The sequence below is a fragment of the Haliotis rubra genome, unplaced genomic scaffold, assembly GCF_003918875.1.
Source record: "Haliotis rubra isolate DU_JTF1 unplaced genomic scaffold, ASM391887v1 Scf751, whole genome shotgun sequence".
NCBI classification, from domain to species: Eukaryota; Metazoa; Mollusca; class Gastropoda; order Lepetellida; family Haliotidae; genus Haliotis; species Haliotis rubra.
This window is the reverse complement of record NW_025767470.1, coordinates 87,758-114,670: the sequence shown is the minus strand read 5'-3', so window position 1 is coordinate 114,670 and position 26,913 is coordinate 87,758. Positions and strand designations below refer to the sequence as shown.

General features: G+C 38.6%; 1 protein-coding gene across 1 annotated transcript in view; it reads right to left on the bottom strand.

The window, feature by feature from the left end:
• Positions 1-15,927, bottom strand: part of LOC124260155 (unconventional myosin-VI-like) — a 95,274-nt gene extending 79,347 nt beyond the window's left edge. The window contains 2 exon segments of the mRNA XM_046694405.1: positions 1,335-1,492; positions 15,784-15,927. Coding sequence (XP_046550361.1) covers positions 1,335-1,451 — 117 coding nt within the window. The 5' untranslated portion in view covers positions 1,452-1,492; positions 15,784-15,927.
• Between the last annotated feature and the right edge of the window lie 10,986 nt (positions 15,928-26,913).

Below are 26,913 nucleotides of genomic sequence, written 5' to 3'. Positions count from 1 at the left end.
GAAAAGGTGATATGATATCATGGCTCGACAAATTTCAGATCGCACGGCCTTCAAAGGCAACGAAGCCTCAGCTATATGAGATCATAAAAACCCACAAATATGAACCTTTCTACAAAGTTGACAGTTACATAAAAAGTAAGGGTCACGATATTCTGCGACTTCCACCCTATCACTGTGACCTTAACCCCATTGAAATTATTTAGATTACGTGATGTAGAGGTTTTGGTTAAGGAATCCCTTAACACAATCACGACTGAAACTTGGCAAAACTGTGTCAACAAGGTAGCTAACGTCATTGAACAAGGTTACTGGTCTCGGGATGGCTTACAACAGGCAACTGTGGCACCACTTGTCATCCCTTTAAGTCGTGACTATGACACTACGACAGACGAGGAACTGACAGGTCTCCCGGAATAGATTTTGAGATGTCCCCGCCATCACTGGCTGTTCCGTTTCTGCGGTTTCACCCCGCCGCGACAGATAACAACTTTTGCGTTTTCAATGATGATAGTTTCTTAAACAACTTTTTTGGTGGAGTCCAGAAAATTTTCAAATATAAGAAAGCTGTTGGGTATTTGTAAATGATAAACATGTGTACTATTTATATTCCTGTGGCAATTTTGTACAATGATAAAATTTGCAATTCATCGGTCCGTTTCTGACTCAAACGGACTGTAGTAGAAGTGATATTCCCTACCTTGTCTCCCATTCTGTATTGATAAGATTATTTTACATTTCTCACAATTATTGCATTGCTAAGATTTAGTTTCATTCCAGGAACTTTATTGAATCTATGTCAGTCTTAATGGCTTTTAAAACACATCACAGTTATGAATTGACCTAACTGATTCAATCAAGTCACAGTTGGTAATGCTATGTTTTTTGCTAGCAGTTGAGTGCCATGTGTGTGGACCAGAGCGGAGCTTGCCAGGAAGAGGAGTGTGCTCCACTGGATGACTTTTAAGGTCGTCACTGACCCTATCTACAGTTTTCGTTTAAACTTTGGACTCGCGTTACCTTCAACCTTCCATGTCCACTTGTAGATCATCATTATGATCTGATTAAACGTTTTTCCCTTAGTCTATGTTCTTTCTAATTTCGGCCCTTATGAAGAAGGATTTATGGGTAATTGACCTCACGAGATCTCACATAGCAAGACTTCACTAGCTTTAAATATGACCTACTATATATTTACTATTGAAATTATAATTTCACTTTACACACGACGTGTGCTTGCGAAATTTCCAATTCTTGAGTATGGTCATGTGGGATACAATACATGAGAAAAAATAGACAAACAATTTATGTGACGACCTGTGTGAATACAAACTTACAGTTCCTGGAGCATCAAATGGCTCGATGGAGATGGAGTCAGATCCAATGTCTGTGATTCGTCCCAGCTTGAAGCCCTCTGTAGGGTGGGGGACCCACACCTTCTTACCCCCGTCCATTATGCCTCTTTACGTCAGTCAGTCTGTTAGAGCTCCTCCCACTGGAAATACACAAAGGCAAGTACTCAGCTCCCTCATCACACTCATGTCTCAACACATTGGTGTTTTCATACCACACACCTGGTGCCTCATAAACTAAAAAGCAAAGTAAAAACTTGATTCAGAACCAGCATATGCATTTCCCCATCTTGCCAACCCCCCATCCTTTCATCCCTCATTCATTCATGGTCATGCAAATAGAATACATTACCATCATTACTACTGAGCGAAAAGGGTGACTTCTTTGTGTATATTTGACTAACCCATTGATAACAAAATGAGACTGAATCAGACACTTGAATCATGTATATCATACAGCATGCATACTTAACTTGTGGAAAGTGTCAAAACACAAGTGTCATTACTGTCAAAACTATGTCAACATGGTCACGGATGATTGTCAAACATTTATATTTCATTGGTTTACATGCCAGCTGTAATAATTTGAATGTCATTCAAGAAACATTCTTAAATATATGATTTTCTTAAATTCAATAATTTCAATATCTATTCTGAAAAGATTAATGAAAGTAGAATCTTTCTATCTAAACTTTGCATGTTGCTGACCAGGAAATCTACTTCAGGCACTGAGATCACATCTTTCAATTAGCATGGAATGTTAACAAGATGGCGAAGAGAGGTGTTGACACAAGTTGAGACAGCGTTGCACTGCAATAGTTCTCAGCCTCATGAGCATGATGAATGTCTATGTACGAGTGGACCTGAGACCCATCACAAATATTTACACACAAGAAGTAACACCATTCCTGCACTTCTCATGTATAATAGAACACTGTTTGTAAACACACTTTATCCAGACACCTCACTTACCAGTAGGTGAAAACAATTTCTAGACATACTGGATCATTCTAGCCTTGATTAGGATTCCTTTATTATGTTTACTTAGTCTCCAAAGTCTGGTGGACAGACTATTTGTTTTCATGAACTATTAAGTAAAAAACTGCCCGACTTTTCACTGGCTTTCACATGTGGGATGGACGGGGAATTTCACCTCAGAACTTCACCAATCTCATTTGTATCTGATTCTCATGTTTGCTACTTCCTTATTACAGGTTATGTCAGGGTAACCTTTCTATCTGAATAACTATAGTGCTATCATTACAAGATCTCAAAAGTTCAAGTGTCAACAATATTAGTGAGTGAGTAAGTATAATTTTACCCTGATTTTAGCAATATTCCAGCAATATCATGGCAGGGGACACAACAAATGGGCTTCACACATTGTGCCTTCAACAACTGTAATATATCTAGGCAACATCTGGGATGTTTTAAAAGTTCATGGCAAGGGTGAAATCCAAATCAATGTCTAATCTTCGCTTCTGTTGGATAAACATCTGAAATGGAAGACACTTTACATAGTCCAGGGGAAGTACCGCTATACAATGTCTGCCATGAATAACACATTCCAGAATTTTCTTTTGTTCTGTTTCCTAAATCTGAATTGAGAACTTCTGGAAAAAGATTTCTCAAATGTAGCCTGGAGTAGAAACTGTTCACAGAGTTTGTCAATGCTGTATTCAGATTGTAATGTCAAAGGTTGTCTCATGTTCACTAAAGTTTGTTCTCACCTGGCCACATATGTGAAACCGTCAGATAATTTGCCTGGTTGCAATCATATTAATCTGCTTGTAACATCAACAGGTTAATGCACATACTAACCTTGACCTTTCTCAAAGTCATTCATTGAGAATAGAAACAATGTGGCAGTAAGTTAGATGATTACATTTTCACTTCAGTCTGATCATGTCCCATAGAAGTAAGTCCCACAGTCCTGTCGACTTGGTATCAAACTGAAGCTCATATAATATCAAATAATTACAGTTGAACATGTTGAATATCAACTACAAACTGTTAACTGTTGCACCTCAACATTTGAACCACAGCTATACAACTGTTTGACTCAGCAGTCTAATATTCAGACTGAAATAGTTTCATGGTTTTCCAAAGAGCAGCTGAATGCTCCACTCACTGGCAATATACGTGTACAATAGAAGTATGGATTAGGTATTGACAACATGGCAATACAGTCATAGCTGATCACAATGTGCTGCCGGCAAGTAGGTCAATATTCTGATCTAAAGGATCTGTCCGCACTTCCCGAATCTTTAATACAGAGTCATATTGTTGTAAATGCTCACATGTCATTAGTCACTTTTCTCTTCTGTACAGAAGACTAGCCTCCAACAAAACCAAAATATCTTTGTTGTCAGCGCTTGAATAAAAAAAACCCTAAAACTTCTTTGTGTCAACATTAATACAACCTGCCATTACTGACAAGTAAAAGGAATTGGTGTTAGATCTAACTCAGGGAAACAGTGATGACTAACAGGTATATTATGACTATAAAACATTATTGACAAGAAATACATTCACACTATCAAAATCTATGGGGGAAAGTTAAACATCTGATCACAGTATATATTAAAGACTAGTATATTACCATAACAACAAGACAGTATAAAAACGGACTAAAGCTCATCAGCAACCAGTCAGATAGACCATGGGACAAGCAGTCAGGTAGCACGGGAATATTTCATTTGAAACCTCCGGCTGACGCCGTCGGTTCCAAATTAATTCCTGTGCTTCAAATACTCAATAACACCCGAAAATTGGCCAACACATGATGTTTATCTCCTAAATGAATCCCTGGTCTGTCTCAAGATGAAAGTACATTCTTCCAAAACCATGTCTGAAACAATTAGCACACACATGTTCAACTGCTGAAGGAAACAGTTTAAGCTCCAGATGATGAAACATATATGATAAATCTAGGTTTAGGTATAGACCCTGTGCTCACTGTTCACATAAACCTATGAGATAAAACGCCCCATTGTTAACCAGATTAATCAATTTTCAAAAGTTCATGCACTTGGATTTACATTAAAACAAGTCAGGTAAAGTGCTGCCTATTCACTGTGCCCAAACCACATTTCCTTTACCATGTTTATCAAACCCAGCAAAAGAAATACAGACCACTTTGGCAAGGTTATCATCTGTTGCCTGTAATACCTGTCAGTAACTTGGTATCCGGGCGGAACCAGTGGCAATACACATCAGGTGTAAATGGCCGAAGGTTTGGGTAGTCAGTTGTTGCTTCTCTTACCATCAGACAACCAGTAATGTTTGGGTAGTTAGTTGTTGCTTCTGTTACCATCATACAACCAGTAATGTTTGGGTAGTCAGTTGTTGCTTCTGTTACCATCAGACAACCAGTAATGTTTGGGTAGTCAGTTGTTGCTTCTGTTACCATCAGACAACCAGTAATGTTTGGGTAGTCAGTTGTTGCTTCTCTGTTACCATCAGACAACCAGTAATGTTTGGGTAGTAAGTTGTTGCTTCTCTGTTACCATCAGACAACCAGTAATGTTTGGGTAGTCAGTTGTTGCTTCTCTGTTACCATCAGACAACCAGTAATGTTTGGGTAGTAAGTTGATGCTTCTCTGTTACCATCAGACAACCAGTAATGTTTGGGTAGTCAGTTGTTGCTTCTCTTACCATCAGACAACCAGTAATGTTTGGGTAGTCAGTTGTTGCTTCTCTGTTACCATCAGACAACCAGAAATGTTTGGGTAGTCAGTTGTTGCTTCTCTTACCATCAGACAACCAGTAATGTTTGGGTAGTCAGTTGTTGCTTCTGTTACCATCAGACAACCAGTAATGTTTGGGTAGTAAGTTGTTGCTTCTCTGTTACCATCAGACAACCAGTAATGTTTGGGTAGTAAGTTGTTGCTTCTCTGTTACCATCAGACAACCAGTAATGTTTGGGTAGTAAGTTGTTGCTTCTCTGTTACCATCATACAACCAGTAATGTTTGGGTAGTAAGTTGTTGCTTCTGTTACCATCATACAACCAGTAATGTTTGGGTAGTAAGTTGTTGCTTCTCTGTTACCATCAGACAACCAGTAACGTTTGGGTAGTCAGTTGTTGCTTCTCTGTTACCATCAGACAACCAGTAATGTTTGGGTAGTAAGTTGTTTTCTCTGTTACCATCAGACTAATCTTCTGTTACCATCAGACAACCAGTAATGTTTGGGTAGTCAGTTGTTGCTTCTGTTACCATCAGACAACCAGTAATGTTTGGGTAGTCAGTTGTTGTTTGGGTAGTCAGTTGTTTGCTTCTGTTACCATCAGACAACCAGTAATGTTTGGGTAGTAGTTGTTGCTTCTCTGTTACCATCAGACAACCAGTAATGTTTGGGTAGTCAGTTGTTGCTTCTGTTACCATCAGACAACCAGTAATGTTTGGGTAGTCAGTTGTTGCTTCTGTTACCATCAGACAACCAGTAATGTTTGGGTAGTAAGTTGTTGCTTCTGTTACCATCAGACAACCAGTAATGTTTGGGTAGTAAGTTGTTGCTTCTCTGTTACCATCAGACAACCAGTAATGTTTGGGTAGTAAGTTGTTGCTTCTCTGTTACCATCAGACAACCAGTAATGTTTGGGTAGTCAGTTGTTGCTTCTCTGTTACCATCAGACAACCAGTAATGTTTGGGTAGTAAGTTGTTGCTTCTCTGTTACCATCAGACAACCAGTAATGTTTGGGTAGTCAGTTGTTGCTTCTCTGTTACCATCAGACAACCAGTAATGTTTGGGTAGTAAGTTGTTGCTTCTCTGTTACCATCAGACAACCAGTAATGTTTGGGTAGTAAGTTGTTGCTTCTCTGTTACCATCAGACAACCAGTAATGTTTGGGTAGTAAGTTGTTGCTTCTCTGTTACCATCAGACAACCAGTAATGTTTGGGTAGTCAGTTGTTGCTTCTGTTACCATCAGACAACCAGTAATGTTTGGGTAGTCAGTTGTTGCTTCTCTGTTACCATCAGACAACCAGTAATGTTTGGGTAGTAAGTTGTTGCTTCTTCTCTGTTACCATCAGACAACCAGTAATGTTTGGGTAGTAAGTTGTTGCTTCTCTGTTACCATCAGACAACCAGTAATGTTTGGGTAGTAAGTTGTTGCTTCTCTGTTACCATCAGACAACCAGTAATGTTTGGGTAGTCAGTTGTTGCTTCTCTGTTACCATCAGACAACCAGTAATGTTTGGGTAGTCAGTTGTTGCTTCTCTGTTACCATCAGACAACCAGTAATGTTTGGGTAGTCAGTTGTTGCTTCTCTGTTACCATCAGACAACCAGTAATGTTTGGGTAGTAAGTTGTTGCTTCTCTGTTACCATCAGACAACCAGTAATGTTTGGGTAGTCAGTTGTTGCTTCTCTGTTACCATCAGACAACCAGTAATGTTTGGGTAGTCAGTTGTTGCTTCTCTGTTACCATCAGACAACCAGTAATGTTTGGGTAGTAAGTTGTTTCTTCTCTGTTACCATCAGACAACCAGTAATGTTTGGGTAGTAAGTTGTTGCTTCTCTGTTACCATCAGACAACCAGTAATCTTTGGGTAGTCAGTTGTTGCTTCTGTTACCATCAGACAACCAGTAAAGTTTGGGTAGTAAGTTGTTGCTTCTCTGTTACCATCATACAACCAGTAATGTTTGGGTAGTCAGTTGTTGCTTCTGTTACCATCAGACAACCAGTAATGTTTGGGTAGTCAGTTGTTGCTTATCTGTTACCATCAGACAACCAGTAATGTTTGGGTAGTAAGTTGTTGCTTCTCTGTTACCATCAGACAACCAGTAATGTTTGGGTAGTAAGTTGTTGCTTCTCTGTTACCATCAGACAACCAGTAATGTTTGGGTAGTCAGTTGTTGCTTCTCTGTTACCATCAGACAACCAGTAATGTTTGGGTAGTCAGTTGTTGCTTCTCTGTTACCATCAGACAACCAGTAATGTTTGGGTAGTAAGTTGTTGCTTATCTGTTACCATCAGACAACCAGTAATGTTTGGGTAGTAAGTTGTTGCTTCTCTGTTACCATCAGACAACCAGTAATGTTTGGGTAGTAAGTTGTTGCTTCTCTGTTACCATCAGACAACCAGTAATGTTTGGGTAGTCAGTTGTTGCTTCTCTGTTACCATCAGACAACCAGTAATGTTTGGGTAGTCAGTTGTTGCTTCTCTGTTACCATCAGACAACCAGTAATGTTTGGGTAGTCAGTTGTTGCTTCTCTGTTACCATCAGACAACCAGTAATGTTTGGGTAGTCAGTTGCTGCTTCTCTGTTACCATCAGACAACCAGTAATGTGAGCATACTGAGGGAGGGATATGTGTCATTCAGGACTTAAAGGATGAAATTAAACAAGCCATGTTTACACCCAAGAAAAAGCTGACACCACTTCCACTCAAGTTAGAAGCCAAATTATCATCTTTCAACCCGTACTCTGAATTAGTAAATGAGGTTATTCTCATGATCATTATAGCATAGAAGTCAGAACAGTCACTGGATGGAAGAAACTGAATTATCGATGTAGTCATAGACGAGGGAGCCTTGGGGATAAGAGAACTGACTATTAAGCCTGAAATCTTTGGGAAACCTTTGGATCTCACCCAGCAGTCTTTCAACTATACAAATGTAATACATTCCAGTCAATAACACAGTATGTCAATAATCTATTTGTTTCCTAACAACTGGTCATGTTTGAAGGGTAATGCTGATCTTCATAACAAAAAATAACATATTTTACCCAATTCCTTCAGAGATGATATACTTTCAATCTTAAGAACTAAATCCACTAAAAGTGAATCCCAATACCTGAGTCAGCTGTAGCCATTGTATTCAGGCACAAGAAGTCTAATTGGCAAAAGTGCAAAACAACCCTGTGAATGATTTCTAACAACCACTATACACCATCGTTAACTTGCTGAATACTTAACATGCTTCATGAGAAATGTATCTCCTCTGTGCCTTCATGTTGCATGGATAAACAAGAAGGACTACATGACAGAAACTCATGCAGAAAATTGTATATCCGTATAAAATTGATTAACAAAACAGGGGAAATGGGGAAGTATACAAATAACACCAACTTCAATGTTCAGGAATATCTACCTAACTTAGAAGAAAATAAGATCTGAAAGTACAATCAAGGTCAGCATAGTCAATCACATTAGCTCCCAATACATACTCTTAAAAAAGTAGGGGAACCTGAACTTTCGATTAGGATAAGAAGAATAATCGTTAACAAACTTTTCAAAGACAGACATCTTATGAAAGCACCACCATTTCTCTTTATCACCACCCCTGAACACAACCCATGGTATGCACGTGCACAACGTAGTGGCCCCATATACGTGCATGGGGTGTCATTCTTGATTTCGACAGTTTCAAGAAGGTCGATAAATCACTGAAGACCATTAATTTTGACAATCATCTTGCATCATACAGTTGTTACTATTTGATTCTAGCCATTTTTTAGCTTGAAAATGAAATCGTACACATGCAAATTTCACGTCATACGCCAATCATCTTTCAAAAGCAAATACTGTAAAAAAAACCTATTGTTATAAGGAAGTGCAAGTGGTAATGCACTCTCAAAACATTCATTATTATCATATCAACATTGATTGCCTCCAATATATCCCCAATTTTTTTCGTAAATTGTAAATAAATAATGAAGTTCCCCTACTTTTTGAAAGAGTAAATAACAATATGAATTGTAATACAGACAGTTTTTATCAAAATATCTTGCTATGCACTTGTTATTGCCACTACACAGCCCTATATTTTATATACTAGCACCAGACACCAGGACGTACCATATTTATCATGCTGATAGCCAATATAGTAATCATAAAGCAAGTAATATGAACTCCTCACACAGTCTGCATTAAACATGTTAATTGAACCTAGCAATTTAGCAAATTCAGACCATTATTTTGTAAATAATGCTAGCATGTTTATATACATCTATCTAAACTGGTGCATTGTTGATACCTTTCACCAAATTTAAAAACATTTTGCTTGACAATAAAAGAAAAAAGAGTTTGCTGAAGCCCTATGGACAGTGTAAAAGTGTAGGTTTGTGTTTTGAACTATCATTGTTTCCATGGATGAACGCCCTACAAGTACAACATAGGGTACAGAAAACATTCCGTCATGGTGAGATATAATATAAGCTCATTTTGTAATTACTATGAGCACATTTGTTAATACAACTGCAGGGTTGATCTATAAATATGTAGTTTCAGTTTCACACTCCCTTCAGTTTACGAAGATTGCTGACATTCTAAACACATCCTTACAGAAAACACAGAGATACATGCAGAAATGCCTGTCCAAATGCAAGATAATACAGCTAAAAGGGGTTAGATTTTTTGAATATGCTACAGCTAAAATCATACATACTGATGCGATATATGTACTTCAGATTCCACTCCAATACTTCCACAGATGAAGGAACAATAATGTTGAACAATAACCATAACAGGAATTCAGCAGGCAATTGACAAGGTTAAGTAGTTTCCGTTTCGTGGACCTTGTGTGTTGAGATTTTAACATGCCCATTGCTCACCATATCCTCACCAAAAATATGTTGTCAGCAAATATGAAACAAGTAATTTAATGCTGAAAACAGAAAAGCATATGCAGTATGCAGTATGCAATATTGCACAACAGAATCAGTAACACATTTGCAACATAACAATTAACTTTCTTTCATGCAGTTGTAATGCGTGTCAGTGGACCCTTCTTGTACATTCGAATTTACGTTACTGAAGAATTGGAGGTACAATACCCATAGCACCAAGAGTAAGACTGCTTTGATCCAGGGGTCTAAAACTGAGAAACCCTTTTACTTCACTGAACATTCCCCCAAAAGAGCACTCACAATGCAATTAATGTTCCTATGAGCAATCGTTTTGTGGGATACTCCCTCTGGCATATGTAATTATTAATTCAGTGTCTTTGCTGTCCACACAGTACATCAATATATTACATCATACATATGGATTACACTTTCTCAGTAAAGTACATAGTCATATGTCTAATCGTCAGGAGACAAAGTAAGCCATCTAACCACTCAGCCACAGTGGCTTCCACCAGTAATGTTGTACAGAAATACTCCCTTCAGCAGAGGTTACCGAGTACTCCTAGGTTTGTTCTGACTCGCTGACCACACATGGTCCAAGAAATACATTGAATAAAAACACCTTGTATTCCAACTTAAACTGATCGTGTTGATTAATACATAATCCTAAAGCCCATGAGATAACCAGGTTTTATTATGTAAGATTTAAAGTCAGCTGACAAATCGGGAAAATATTGTACTTATGTTAAAAAATTGACCTTTCGTTATAAAGTTTATAAGCTTATGATGGCACAGCTATTGTTATATATACACATGAAAACAAATAAGGCAACACACCTGTATTTTTATTAGCATAAATATGTTACCATTAACAATCGCAAAGGACCTTATCCAAACCTCAACTAAACCGACTACCCAGGTAAATTGACCCTCAAGGAATATTTAAATGGCAATTCTAAATGCAAAAGTATGAAAGACTGTAGCTTATTCATAGAAGCAACCATTAATAAAAAAGACTCACTCTGTAGTGCTGACAACTATGGTCATATGACACTATCAATTGCAGTTATTTTCAAGATTCTTACATACAATCCTCCAGAAATTACATAAGCATCTATAACTTAGCACAGTGTCAATATCTGGTGCAACCTTAACAAAATGAAATTCCCAAACTTCCTCCTCACTGAATATTTCAGAAGTTAAATTGGTAATGTGTTCCATTCTTGATGGAGGGCTTGCTCCAGTACATCAAGATTTTGTACGGGAAGATCGCTCTGATGTATTCTGCAATTCATAACGTTCCAAACATCTCTATTAGTGGTGTAACGATTCATCGATAGTATCGATGTTTACATCGTCAACTACGTGATACGAGTGCATCGATACAAAACACATTTTGGCAATATATCAGGATGTTTATATCACGAGGGTCTATGATACATCGATGTATCGCCACAAGAGGCGATATATCCCGATACAACTCAAATACTACTTAAAGTTGTAAGGAGTATTGCAATAAGAATAGGAAAGGAGTTTCTTTGAAATTCTTCTGAATTTTAAAAGCAAATTGAATTTTAAAGGAATTTGTTTGTGTCTGTTATCTTTGTTACATGAACAAAGGAGTTGGTGTATAAGTCAAAGAGTGTGAACATTTTACAAACTCTGTGACTTGGAGAATACTTGTCTTCAAGTAATTGAAATATGCAGATATGTTTTAGTTGTTTGACAATTAACAACTTTTATTAACAACTATGAACAATGTCTTAGCTTTGTAAAGTAGAGAACAAAGAGAAGATAAAGTTTAGAAAGCAGACTTCAGAGTTTTTTTCAGTGATTCTAAATTCTGATATAAATTACAGTGAGTTGTTTGTGAAAGCATTGGTGTAGAAGCACAACTTCCCAGGGGAAACTTCACTTTCAAATTTATATATATATCAGATCAAAGTATACTGAATATGTTTGACTGTACTTTCTTAAGCATTAAATGCTGAAACTTTATTGATGAACAGCTTTTTAAGTGTGTGTGAACGTAAACATGTTCTGCTGTGTAACAAATAAGTTTCAGTCATTTTATATGCCATATCTGTTCTTTTTTTAGAAATTATAAAGTATCGGGATACGTATTGTATCGGCACAATTGTATCGTGATGATAATCATCTCGCAGGTTCCTTTCCAATACTTTCATGAGGTATCGTCTCGCCTCATTAAACTGGTATCGGGATATATCGTCTCGCCACTTAGGCCACGAGACACAGCTCTAATCTCTATGGGATTGAAATTTGCACTCCAGGCAGGTCAAAGTTGAGTTGCTACCGCCTCTTGACGTAAGAAATCACCAAAGGAGCAGAAACGATGTGACCTACATCGATGCAGATGAAGACTGGCTTTGTGTTCAAAGGATGGTCACAGAAACATGGAATAATAACCCTGTCTAGTATGTCAGTGATGTACCGTTGTCCATTCAAATTATATCTGATCATCGTCAGTGAAGCTTTGCCAAACAAAATTAGCTCCAAGATAATCTGTTATCATGGTTATACATAATGCAGTGTTCCTGCTGCGCCAAACTTGAACTTGACCCTATTCCATGATGTCAAATTCCAGTGACATCACACTAAGCTAGTCGTGCTGCAAATATTAGTCCGATTTAATAAGTTAAACTGAAACCCTTTAACATCATTCAACTCAAATTAACAGTTAAATCGACCCGATAATAATGTGTTGAATAAGGCCTGACGTTCATTGCAGTGTAATACTGTTGTGAGATAAGACACAAGACCAGACATGCTGTGTGAGTTAGCCACACAGAAACAAGCAATGATGTAATGTTGGCTGACAGGGACAGGTGGGGATAGAGATAATTGCCACAGACAGACACCCTCAGGCTATCTCACAACACACAACATACTTGCTAATTAGGAAGGCAGGTGCAAAGGCTGCCTCTTTACTATTTTCACTTGGTGACAGTCAATCACAGCATGAAATCACTATGATTCTTACACAACCACAATCAAATTTTTATCAGTAACCTCACATCCCATATAATATCATGATTAAAAGAAAGAAACCTCTTAACAGCTAATCATTTTCTCAGAAAGTTTGTTATCTTATCAGCGAAGAAAGCACACAAAGGGCCTGGATCAAATATGGCAAAAAACAGATAGTTTCCCAATCTACCTGCAGCTTTGTGTTGTAGACACCACTCACCTCACCTGTGTCTACCTGCAACATGTAGTAGACAACACACTTCTGTCTACCTGCACCACCCTGTAGCAATAGCTGGTATGGTGGTGCGACACAAACAATGAGGAGTCAACATCACCCATCATGAGGCCAACACACTGCAAGCAGGCTAGGACAGTTAGGCATATTTACAACTAACTCCAGGCACAAACAGACAGCATAAACAACACAGGACTTCGCCAGCAGACATGGTGATGTTGGTTATTTGACAGCACTTTACATGACCTAGAGCAAATTAAATGTAGCAGTTCAGAACTTGCAAGGCCCATAACATGTCCAAAACAATACCACTAATCATAGACAAATTTGCACACACTGATCATGAACACGATGAAAACATACTGCAAACATACCATGTGTCACCTAAGCATATACTGTACAAGATGAACATTGCATTCAACATGTTGGATACAGCTGCTAAGTAAAGTTAGATCATTTTACGTTACTCTGCAAATATAAATACTTCTGCAAATACCCCGATAAATGAAATGTGTCATTCCTTTCAGAATATCATCCTGCAAACCACAAGAGTAACTTACAATCATTCACAATAAAGCAGAGATTATTTCAAAATGTATCATGAATGCTTCAAGATCTCGGTAACTGACAATCTAAAGCATGGAAAAAAAGGTCAAAATGCCTCCACTATAAGAAAACAATTCTTTCACCTAGACCCAGTTACACAAAGAAAAGATATTAATAAATGATCACTGAAAGAGATAAAGCTGCAACCATCAGACTCTACACATCAGTATGCATTCATATTGTTTGTTAATCACAACAGAAATGGGTATAACCATCGCAATGTTGAATGTAAGTGAGGATGCCACTACTTTGTACACTGTGCCTATATGTGACACTCTGTACAGGCACATTTAGCGCACAGTGAATGAGGTCTGGGAAGTCAACATCAAGATGAAAATTACTGTTCATTATGGTTTCATTACTTTGTCATAACATCAAACTTAGATGCATTATCAAGTGATCATGGTTATGTACATCAAGCAGATGGAACTAGCAGCGTAAACACTACTCTTCAAGCTCAAAGCACGAGACCTGCTAGGACTCAAGTATTCACCAAATCCATGTAATACACCATCAGATGAACATTTACAAAAACAAAAATAGCTGATTTACAGAGAGCACAAGATGAGATCTATTTTTATAGTTGTTTTTTAACCAATAGCTCAGCAGCAATGTTTACTACACGCTGTGAGAGAGAAAAACCCAACTAAATTGTCCGTACTGGATGGCATGTAATTTTGACCTTTGTTGGTAACATTTAATACTTTATTTTAAACATGTCTATATTACGGCGTACTATCAATCTTTATTTTAACTGTTGTATTCTTTGTCCTTATGGCCACCCAAAGTAATGTTCATCATGCTGCTTGCAAACAGGGATTCTACCAACAAATGGTTTTCACACTGATCCACACTCTTAATATGGTTACTCGATACTCATTTGGAATTAATGTTTTGCTTCATGCAAAAACTTGAATATTTCCTTCAAAAAGTAGTATCACTACAACGATGTTCTAAACACTGCATAGATCCCATTTCTACAGTTACTTCGTGAAGTGGAGGCTTGCCATGTACTCTGCTTGTACTACACAGTGGCATGTCAGACAGAGACGCAGTGAGCTAGCCCCACTGTGCAGTGTGAGGGAAAGAAGTCCTTCAAGAGTCAGATGAGAGACACAAAGAGAGGATTCCAGCACTAAATATATACTAAACATATGGCCTGAAAATTTTGAAATTGCTGGCTAAAATTGTAATTGCTTTCCATAATAGAATAACCAGTTCTTTCATCATTTTTAAGAACCATTTCATACTAAACCATTTCCTCTTATCCACCATATCAGCAGCAATACATTCCTTTCCCTTTCACACATGAGCAAATGAGATATCATGGAGATTGTAATTCATACAATTGTAATTGATCATCGTGTTGGAAAATTTGATGTTACTGAAGATATACGTATATATGATGAGAACTTTGTATGACAGCTTAACAAATCATCAAAACAAGGTGGAGACAATTTATGCACATATAGATTCAAGACACCAATACTTGTTCACCTGATGTGGTGCCATGACAGAACACACTGAATATATAATTATGGGTGTGGCTGTCAAGAACTTTCTGTTTATCCTGTTCAGTATCCAATAAGGTCATTTTGAGCGTGTATTCCCGCTGATCAAAGCAGAACATTCCCATGTGATGACCTTATGTTCGCTGGTATTTGTGCTTTTCCATGTAACAAAAGATGGGCAATCGGTAAATTAATATCTCTGTTTCTAATGACAATCACGTCACCTCGCTATCTGATGAATGACAATATGTACAAGTGACTATAACATAGCCAGAACACACAAACAGAATAGCAACCTAGCACGATCTCTGAAAGTCCTGATGTCGAAAAGGACAAATATAGCTATGTACACTGAGTAAGAAGAGAGGCATTTCCTAGTTCTTTCAATCAGCGATCAGGTGGTCTTTATCATTGGGGCGTGGACCTCGCGTTCAGAACCTCCACAGCCAATCTAGTGTAACTAACTACAACATATAGGAGTAATGAAGCACGACTAAAGCAAATACTATGTCTTACCTTCGAGAGCGAGTTTGTAAGAGTGATGATTGTCAACGAAATATCGCAACATGTACTAACACCTGAACCGGCACTGTCTCGCGTCAAAGCTGAGACTATATCCTTCCGCCCTCACCTGGCAAAATAGTCCCAGTCTAATGACATCTCTTAACGATACAACTTTATATATTTCAAACGTTGCTGTTATATGTTATGTATGCTAAATATATTTCGTTTGTGTTGGCTTAATTATCATATTGAATAGGACAGGATTTCTAGGGTTATTTGTTTTCAGAAAAGTTAGAACAAGTTTACATCGACAGGTGAGTTGTGACGTCATCTCACGGGCAGCATGATCTGAACCGGAAATTACCTGTCGTCACTGCTACGCCGCCAATTTCAAAGGACACAAACGCGACTGCTCGCGCACGCACGCACACAATGTGTGTGTATGGGTGCGTGCGCGCACGCATCCAGTATACCTCACAGTACGATTAACTCGACTGACAATGACATGATGGTACAGCTTTTATTACTAATACAATATGACTGTTTCAGTATACAGTGAGTGAGTGAGTAAGTATGGTTTTATGTTACTTTTGTAGCAGGGCGTGGAGTCATCCCACAGATGACATCCTTACCTTGTCAGCTTGCTGACGGGGTTAACCTCTTTGGTCATGTGGACAAGGCGTCCGACTTCGGATTAGAAGGTCTGTGGTTCGAATCCCAGCACTGGACTCGGAAATTTTATGGCCGCTACACTTTTAACAATTTTCCAGCAATATCTCGGTGGGGGATACCAGAAATTAGCTTCACACATTGTACCCATGTGAAGAATCGAACCCGGGTCTCCGGCGTGACGATCGCACGCTTTAACCACCAGGCTATCCCATCGCCCCCGTTTCAGTTTATAAGCATAGGCGCCCGGCTCTGATATATTTAGAAGTCTGACCTATATAGGTCATACTTATAAATATATCAGAGTCGGGCGCCTATGTTTATAAGTACCTTGAGTATATATGATCAGGCCCCGATTTACTCAAATTTCAAACTGAGTTTGACAATTTGAAACAGCTGAATTTATAAAATAAAAAAGCCCAAACAACTTAAGTAATCCATCCACCAAGCTCAAATTGTCAAGTATGTTTGAGTTTAATATCATTTTCAGTTCATTCTGTTAAATGCATTTTCTCTATTTGAGTAAAAACTCGAACATAAGTCAAAACTCAGACTTAAGTTTGTTTCGAGAAATCGGGGCCAGGCCATGCTGTTGATCACTGGATTGTCTGGTCCAGACTCGATTATTTACAGGCCGCCGCCAAAAACTGGAATCTGGAATATTGCTGAGTGCGGCGTAAAACTAAACTCACTCACACTCACTCACTCGCGGGATGATTTACTGTCGCCATTCAGGTCGCGTGATCGTGCCTTACGAACAAATATCTAAATCTGTCAATGACAGTAATATAGATGGTATATTTGATACAATTAGGCCTTTTCTATGCAGGCATAATGATGATTTTATTATATAAATGTCCAGTGCACGCAATGTATTGTGAGACCGCATCCGTGGTGTAGTGGTTAGAGCGTCCGCCCTGAGAGCGGAAGGTCGCGGGTTTGATCCCCGACTGCGTCATACCAATATATGGTACTTGTTGGTCCCTGCCTGGCGCTCGGCATTAATGGGTACAACAAGGACTGGTCGGCTCGGAGTCAGTATAATGTGTCTGAGTGGGTTATTCATGCTTCACTGCGGCGTGGTATCTCAGTGGGTTAGCACTATTAAACCAGCTAGTACAAGCAGCCGCACATACACATACACACGCATGCACGTCGTCATATGAGCGAAATATTCTCTAGCACGACGTTAACCCCAATTTCACCTCACCTCACCTCACCTCATGTATTGTGAATGGTTCAAGTTTTGTTTTGAGTGAAACTAAACTGTACGCTGAAGGGCCGTTGCTACTGTCCCAGGCTGTGACTGTACGGGTAGTTGCGCCTTTACAGAGTGAGTGAGTCCTGTGATAGGTATTCGGAAAAAATCATTTCTCAAAGACTTGTATGTATATTTGTTGTATCATAAATAATTTTTATTATATGAGTTCCTGGTGGATATTTGTGAAGTTCTGCAGGTAAAATTGAAGTCATAGCTATGCACATGGTTAAGATTAAATTATCCGACAACTATTTTATTTTGACTAATCACAGTTACACCATATGTTATGTTTTGAACATCGTGCTATACTAAAGTAAACACGCAGGTCGATGTGGAAATGTCTTGTCTTGTCTTGTTTGCTTTAAACGGTATGGTGTACTGCACGGCTTAAATTCTTTTCAGTAATGGATGATGAGTTTTGCCTTTCCTTAAATTCGTCACAAGTTGTCACAAGTACCCCAATTAAATCTAAAACTACGACAATCCTCTGGATGCGGGAGAAGCTTCAAAACTAAGTATTATATGGCTTGAAACTTCAGTCCGACAGCATCCACAAGAACATATGGAGATTCCAATGCGTTGTATGTAATAAGAAATTCAACCAACTGTGGAGTTACAAATCTCTGTAAATCAACATCATGGTTTAAGACAAAAGAAGTGTCCAAGTTGTAAGAGTTGAGTTGAGTTGAGTTGGGCTTTACGTCACATCGGCATTATTCCAGCCATATAGTGACGAGAACAAGTCTGCATTAATATACATTGTAAGTACAAAGTGGTTTCGTTTCAAAGACACACATTCATTACATTGTTATTTTGGAACAGAGAACCAAGTTGTAAGAAATCGTACTTGTCAAAGAACCATCGCAAGACCTGTTCGGGTAAGGATGACCCCAGGGATGTCTGTCAGAGAGTCATGGCAATGGATTACATGTATGGACACAAGAGATGCTACCACGATGGTAGAACGTACAGGTGCCATACATGTAATGAAACCTTAAAATAGCGATCCTCGCTACATTATCATGAGAACAACGTACACAATGAACAATGAACACCAGCGTATATTGATATCATATATATAGATATCATATATCTCAGATAGCTCAAGTAAACAGTCGTCTGCTTTATGTTCATGTCGCTGCAGTGGATATCCAAGTTTTAGTGTTATATACGTACTGATGACAAAGGGCAAACTATGGTGTACTATATTTGCCATCGCGTGGCGCGTAAAAAACGAACGACGTCGCATAAAAATACGACAAAAATACAAAATCGACGTCGTGAGGCCGACGTCGCTTAGAAATTGTTATATTGGAAAATCGGTGAATAAACTTTGGTTATGCAGTTGTACTGCTATTGATCTCTAATCACTGATTTCATGTTCAACATATATTACTACTTATTTAAAGGTCACATGCAACCCCAAAAAACAACAAACATAATTAAGACACAATTATCTCCGGTGGCATAATAGTACGGAAGCCTTTTATATGGAAGCCTTTTAGGGCCATGTGTTTTTTTATATTTTTCTTGAAATTTCAAGATACTAAGTTGAAATTTCAAGATGCTAAGTTGAAATTTCAAGATAAATATTAAGTTGAAATTTCAATAAAAGAACGCATGGCCCTAAAAGGCTTCCATAGAATAGCGTAGCTAGTGCCCGATGACAATGGAGCAAAGTTGAATTTTCAAGATATTAAGTTGAATTTTCAAGAAAGGATGTTGAATTTTCAGGATGGCAAGTTGAATTTTCATGATACAAGATGCTGAATAATAGCGTAGCGTGGCCTTAATAGGCTTCCGTACGAAACGAAGAACCCGCGATACCCGCGATACCGAACCCAGTCAGAGCGTGTAATGAAGACTTTCAATGGCTGGTTCATTTGCCGATACAGTCTTTGTGTGTGTATAGAGATGTTGGGTTTTGTAAATACATGCTCATTTTGTGTGTATAACATTTTGCAATCAACAGACATAATAACATGTCATGTGTACAAGTATCACACCTGCCAGTCTGTGTAATTACATAATGTGACAGAGACAGAACTCGGGTGCACGAGCCATAAATCAATGCATTTTGTTATTTTTTTATAGCCTGATAGGTGTTAAGGTCAAACTGCATGTGGTCAGTGATATAAGTTGTGTATTGCACATTGTCATTAGCAGACAGGCAGACACGTAGGTGTCAATAAAACGGCCATTGAGTTTTGTCTGTGTGACAGAGGCCGGGCTTCCAAGCTGCCCGAACCTAGTCACTGCGCATGCGCCATGAGCGCAGTGCAGCGCAGCACGGTTGCTGAAACCACTTTTCATTTAGTGAATCGTTTGAACTCCGATTTCGCGGTGTGTGTGTGTTTCATCGCGTTATTTTTCAACTTTATAAGTTGAATTTGCATTTTTGATCATTTGTTAATGTAAGTCCATTCTGAAAGGTTTCAGAATCTGCAAAGTTGTCAGAATCTTTGGGTCGGGGTAAAAATCCTTCGATGTGTGATGTTATGAAAACGGTGTTGTTTTGAGGGATTAAGACACTGCAAAATGTAAATTGTGCCCACTCAGACAACGAAATATGAAATATATTTGTACCAGCGGGTTGACATGTGAACCAGCGGCTTTAGTGGGTGAGTGTACTTCACTCAATTCATTAGTAGTAAGTTATTCAATTTCTTACATAATCTTACATGGCAAAAGAATGTTGGACGTGACAGTTTTCATCCATTCCACAACTTCAGTTATGGCAAAGGCACAATAGGTTTCTTCCTACTTCTCGTGGTGGAAGATACATATATGTAAATGGTTATATGTTTATTGTGAACAAGAAGAAATGGGGAGAATGGATCTCGTGGAGATGCATTCAGAAACACTGCATATCAGTCTCAACAGTGAATGACATAATTTCCATAATACCTGGAGACCACAGCCACGGACCTGTACACAACGAAGTCAAGGTGAATCTTTTCGACTGTACAAAAAAAACTGACGGTCTCCGCACAAACAACCTCGGGGGTTGGCATGGCCGTCTCGAGAAGGTTGTGGGAAAACAACATCCCAACCTTTTTCCCAAGTTTGGTAGATGAACAAGGACTGAACGAGGCAAAGATGCTTCAGTACAGTGCCGGCCAAAGACTGTCCCCAAAAAGAAGTACAGAGATTTGGAGGAACGACTAAATAACTTTTATATGTTATGTTATTTAAGTTGTTTATTTTAGTACTGTAAACTTTTTATGTATATGTCAGCGTAGAGATTGCGATCGGAGTCTCTACCAGTAGAGATTGCGATCAGAGTCTCTTCCAGTAGAGACTCTGATTATATAGAATAACCTATACAATCGCAATCTCTACCAGTAGAAGCTCAAATCTGATCCTACTAGTAGAGATTGCAATCTCAGTGAATATTTAGAAAAACAAAATGTACACACTGTTTGTCCAACTTGATGTTTATTTCAAACAAAATAAATAATATATTGTTACTTTGTTTTCATTTATGATTGTTATTGTAAATAAATTTAACTCTAAAATTAAAAAAAATAAAAATTCAATGTTTATTTTAGAAAATCTCACACTTTATTGCGAGTGCTTATGTCAGCTATGTCCGTCAATAAATGACATTAGCAACATTTAGGTCCGTCATAAATGTGACATTATTTGTTATTAATAATCCCTGATGTGTACACTTTTCAATGGAAGGTATCGTCAGATCCATGTCACCTTCTTAACATGTCTCTGATCTCATCTCTCTGACCAGTAACTGGCTGGTGAAATTGTAATTGTTAAATCGAACTACTGACAATATTTTTGTGTTGGACACTATTATCTCTAAATATTTAGCACTTCATTATTAAGGGTAGAGTTTTTCGATTGATTAAAAACATGCATTTTAATGTAAAGACTTGTGTCTCACTAAATGAAGGCGATACTGATTTCTTTGAGTGTATGTATGGCGACCGACAGGGCTGTCAGTTCACTCTAATCGAGGAAGGACGAAAGATCGGCCTAGCACGGAACGAAAGATTATGCCCTTTTTGTATTGTACCCAATATCACTTCTGCTTAGAATGTAATTTTTAAAATAATCCTCTTCAGGCCCTGCTCCCTAAGTATTATTTCTCTTCTCCATCTCTCCATAAATTTGTACAATTGTTGTCACCCTATAATGCTTCTCTTCTTAATAATCTAGCTAAATATGTATGTCTAGCTTTTAAGAAACGTTCACAATTTCTCAACTGAATTGATGCAATGTGTTTCTTTATCTTATTTTATCTCAACTCTTATACATCATATTCTATGTATCTGTATAATGGGCTGGTGGCCCCTTAACTGAAATAAACTGAGTTTCACTGGAAACAGTCTAGTGCTATATCTGAATAAAATGCAAGGAGAGTGTCTTTGTTGTTTGCCCGCAGATCAATCGGAGTTTCTATCATTTGAATTGGAAACTGTACTGGTAGTATCTCCTTTTGTACCAGTAGAGACTCTGATTGCAATCTCTAATAGTAGGATCGGAGATTCTACTAGTAGAGACTTTCAATCGTAATCTCTACTGTTAGAGACTCCGATCGCAATCTCAACTGGTAGAATCGCAATCTCTACCCTGACATATATATTATGTTATGTGAATGTGTATTATTTATTAAGAAGACAATAGGCGATCACCGTGAAATAATGTTTAATACTAGGTTCCTGAGGTCACGGAGAAACATGAAGGTACATGTAAACACTTTTACACTGGACGAATAACAAAAATCATATTTGCCAAATATGCAGTCCCTACAGTTTGGCTGACAGACTATATAGCTTTATATATTCAGCCCTACCCAATAAATGCATGATGTAAAATGTATTTTAAACGTCAACATTGCAAAGAAATCAACATGTCAAATGTCCGAATTCAGGAGGGACAGAGAAAAAGCTCTCAGCGTAATGGACAATGGGCACACACATCTAAATCCGTTTAAGTTCAATGAAACGACACATAAGTAGTGTGATTAAACACCCTAACTGTGACGCACCTTAACATCTTCATCAAACCCGAGAAACGCTATGCTGCTGCACAAATAAATGTACTCGCTCAAGATAGGCTACTTGTTTAAAACGTTGATTTCTGGCCAGAAAACATTATTGTCAAGCCGTGGCTGAGCAGGAAAACGTTTTGGCAACAAATAGAGGAAAGACTGAGAATGAACGATGCTCCGCAGGGTATCCCTTCTTAGATATGCCTCTCCCAATCATTTCACTTATGTCATGGAACTGTCGTGGCGTAATGTCAAGTGTATGTTACCTCAACGCTACTCTCTCTCAAAACCAAATCCAGATATGTGCCTTGTCCGATCACCAGCTTGGTGCCCACAATCTGTCATTCTTGGATTCCCTGAATGAAAACTACTTCACAGTCGCCAACCCAGCTCAAGAACCCCGGAACCAGATGTCTCAGAGGAATGGGGGAACAGCCTTCCTATGTCACAAACATCTTAAGCCATATGTCCAGACTCTAGATATTGTCAATGATAGAATCACTGCCTTAGAACTCTCTGTTCCAAATCATCATCCACTCTATCTCCTATCGATCTACCTACCCCCTGCGAATCGATCCATAGCTCACTACAAAATGTGCCTTGATGAACTCCAAGAATCATATTCTGCCTTGTCTGAAAGGAGCCCAGTAATCATCCTAGGCGACTTTAATGCAAAGATTGCAGGCCCAAGAGCAAACGTTAACCTTGACCAAAGATCTAGCATGCTCGGGGAGTTCCTGTCAGCAAATTCACTAATCTCTATCAACATGCAGAACTTCTGCACAGGCCCAGTGAATACCTTCAATGCATATGCAGGAGGTCCTCAGACTCCAATCGACCACATCGTAGTGCCAACTGAGCTTATGTATCTCATCCACTCGGAAGAAGTGAAAGATGATAATCCACTGAACGTTTCCGACCATCACCCAGTTGTATGCCTTCCTGCAATTGACCTACCTAGTGAAGTCAAGCTGTTCATTTGTATGAAGGCCATTGACCCATATACACATAGAACGTTTACATCGAGCATTAATTACATACAATGTACAATAAACATGGATGTTTTACACATGTCAACCAGCTGCAGATCCTCCTATACATAGACCAGCTTGGAACAAAGACTTCCAGAACGGCTCTATCAAGGACTACACATATGCAGTCTCTAACACCCACTGGGGAAAGCAGCTGCCAGCTCTAGACTGTGAAAGGGAGGATATTGAACACCTTACTGATATAATTACTATGGCTGCGTCTGACTGTCTTCCTATGAGACATTTCAGACGATATCTAAGACCATACTGGAAGGAACAAGTGAAGGACTTCGACGACCTGATGCTATCTTACAGACAGAAACGGATTCTAGATGGTAGACCTGGAGGCATGACTTACACTAGCTTCCGTGACTACAAGAAATCCAAAGACAAATTTCGAGCTGCTATGGAAGAAGCTGCAGTACCTTATGAAACAAAGCACTTCAACAATCTTGATAAACTACATGACATCGACCAGAAAACATTCTGGGCTCTCCTCAACAACAGAGACAAGAAATCACACATTTCAACCATAAGTGTATCAGGGAACCATACCACAGATTCCTTGGAAATCGGCCAAGCACTCGATGACCACATGAAGACTATATTCAGCAAAGGGTTGGATGACCACTTTGACCAGAACTTTAAAGACTATCTAGAAGGCAGAGTTGCTGAGCTTTAACATTGTACCTCTAACAAGTTAATCGACGTCAAAAGCCTTCTGACCTCCTAGTTTGAGGTAAGCAATCTTTGTAAATCTCTGAAAACAACAAGGCATGTCGTTTTGATGGAATCTACTTTGAATACTTGAAGCTCAACTCTTCATTATTATCTTTCTGAACTATTCAACAGAATAATCACCACAGGTTTTATCCCATCCCAGTGGAAGAAAGTTATCATCACCCCAATCTTCAAAGACGGAGGCAAACCAAGGACGTCCCCAGATTCATACAGAGGAGTGACTTTGTTGCCTGTTATTTCAAAACTCTTCGAACAGGTCATAGTGAAACGGATCCCACAATTTCAAGACTCCACGGACTTCCCTGATCCTCAGCAATGTGGCTTCCAGAAAGGCCCCTCGTCTCTTCATGCATCATTCCTCCTACAGGAGACAGTCTATCACTACAAAGAACGGAATGAAAAGTTGTGTTCTCACCAACAATACCTACTCATCCTGGTTTAAACTCGACCGTGGGGTGAGGCAAGGTAGCGTCCTTTCTGCCAAGCTCTACTTGGTTCACATCAACGAGCTTCTGACAAACCGATCACATCTTAAGAAGGGAGCATTCGTACTGGATCTCCAACTAGCCGCTCCAACTCAGGCAGATGATATCTCACTGATCAGCCCTATCACAGCTCATCTACAATCTATGGTAACAGAGTGTCAGAACTACAGTGCCAAATGGCAGTTCACATTCTCTCCCTCAAAAAGCAACGTCTTGCTCTTCCATCCTCAAAGAAACACCAAGTGCAATATCAAACTTTACGGGAAGAAGTTACCTGAAGTGGACAACACAAAGCATCTTGGCATTCTTCTCGACTCACACCACAGCAGCCACATTCGAACAACAAACGCAAGTTCGAAGATGAAGTCAACTGCAATGATGTTGATGAAATCAGGCTTACACAACAGTGGGTTGAATCCAATTACCAGCTCCAATCTTGTCAAGTCTCTGTGTGTGCCCAAAGCCAATAACCAGCAGTAACTACCTTTCTGTTATTGAATGCATTTTACTTATAGCTAGCCTTAAATTGTGCTTGTGAGATTTTATCTTCACATGTTGTTATCACTGAAGACATCAGTAATTTTTAAACCACCTTCAAGACTTTCTTTTAGATATATTCATGACAACAGCGTCACAATACTTTCAACATAGTTCCACAATGCATCGTTACTGTGTACTTCTTTATTGAAGAATAAAACCAAGTAATATAAGACATTGTAAGTATTTCAGTATATTACATGTAAACAGAAATTCATAAACAGTATAGTTTCAAATTACTGAATAGAAAAAAAACTAACACAGACACAAACATACGCAAAATACGCAACCACAGACACGCCCATTACATATTAAGTCAAATTAGGGATAAATGTAACGATCTGAGTAATAATTTAAGCCGCTTGGCATATAGAGCATCTCATCCGAGTGTCTTTTGATATCAAATATATCACCACGAGTTGATAAAGCAACAAATATCCGAGGCTTGCCGAAATTTTAACTTTGATCAACGAGTGTTGATATATTTGATATCAGAAGACACGAGGGTCAGATTCTATTTATCATAAAAAACACTCTTCATGAGCTTTCAATGAAAAGTGTACATCTCCGAACACAGTACTGCCATTAGACTCGCAGTGCAGCGATGCCATAGCAATGTGACGTTATCAAGGTCATGACGTCATAGCATTGTCAGGGCATTGTGCAAAATCTACTCTCAAAACGATATCTCCTCCGAGATATCGTCTGATCTCACACAAGCAATATCTCCTGTGGAACACAGTTTTGGATGATAAAACCTAATAGAACTATGACACTAGACTATGACATAGATGAAGGCTAAAGACCTTTGATACCCAAAATTTAAGTGTGTTATAAGTGAATCAATCACATCTCACAGATGTCATTCAATAGAACACTGAATAATCATATTAGGTATTTGATGACATAGATATGTCATGTTAGATATGTGACATGTTAGATATAATAATGAGTAGTATTTCGTTTCGTTAATGATTTGAAGACTTTTCAAAATTTAAATGAAGACTTTTCAAAATTTAAATGTCATTTTTGGAATTGAGAATTGATATTGATATTGAAAGTGACTTAGTAATATATAAAACCAAACTATGACACTATGATAATTACACTATCCTCACCCATGTCCACAATCATATTATAACTTACACCATGCAATAGCACAAAGCAACGACTGTTGTTTCAGTGTCGTAGCTTTAGTGTGTATCGGTGTCTGTATCCTGCTCCAAGGCATCAGGAAGGGGGAGGCATTCTACTTTGTCAGCATCTGTCAGGAGTTCTTTGTAATAGTTGTGATGCTCTCTGGGTATAATACCCGACCGACAGAGTGACATGAGATCTTTTTTTCTTGGCTGAGGTAATTGCTTGTTTTCCCGAGTTCCTTCGGGTCAGAGGTCCACAGATACTCTG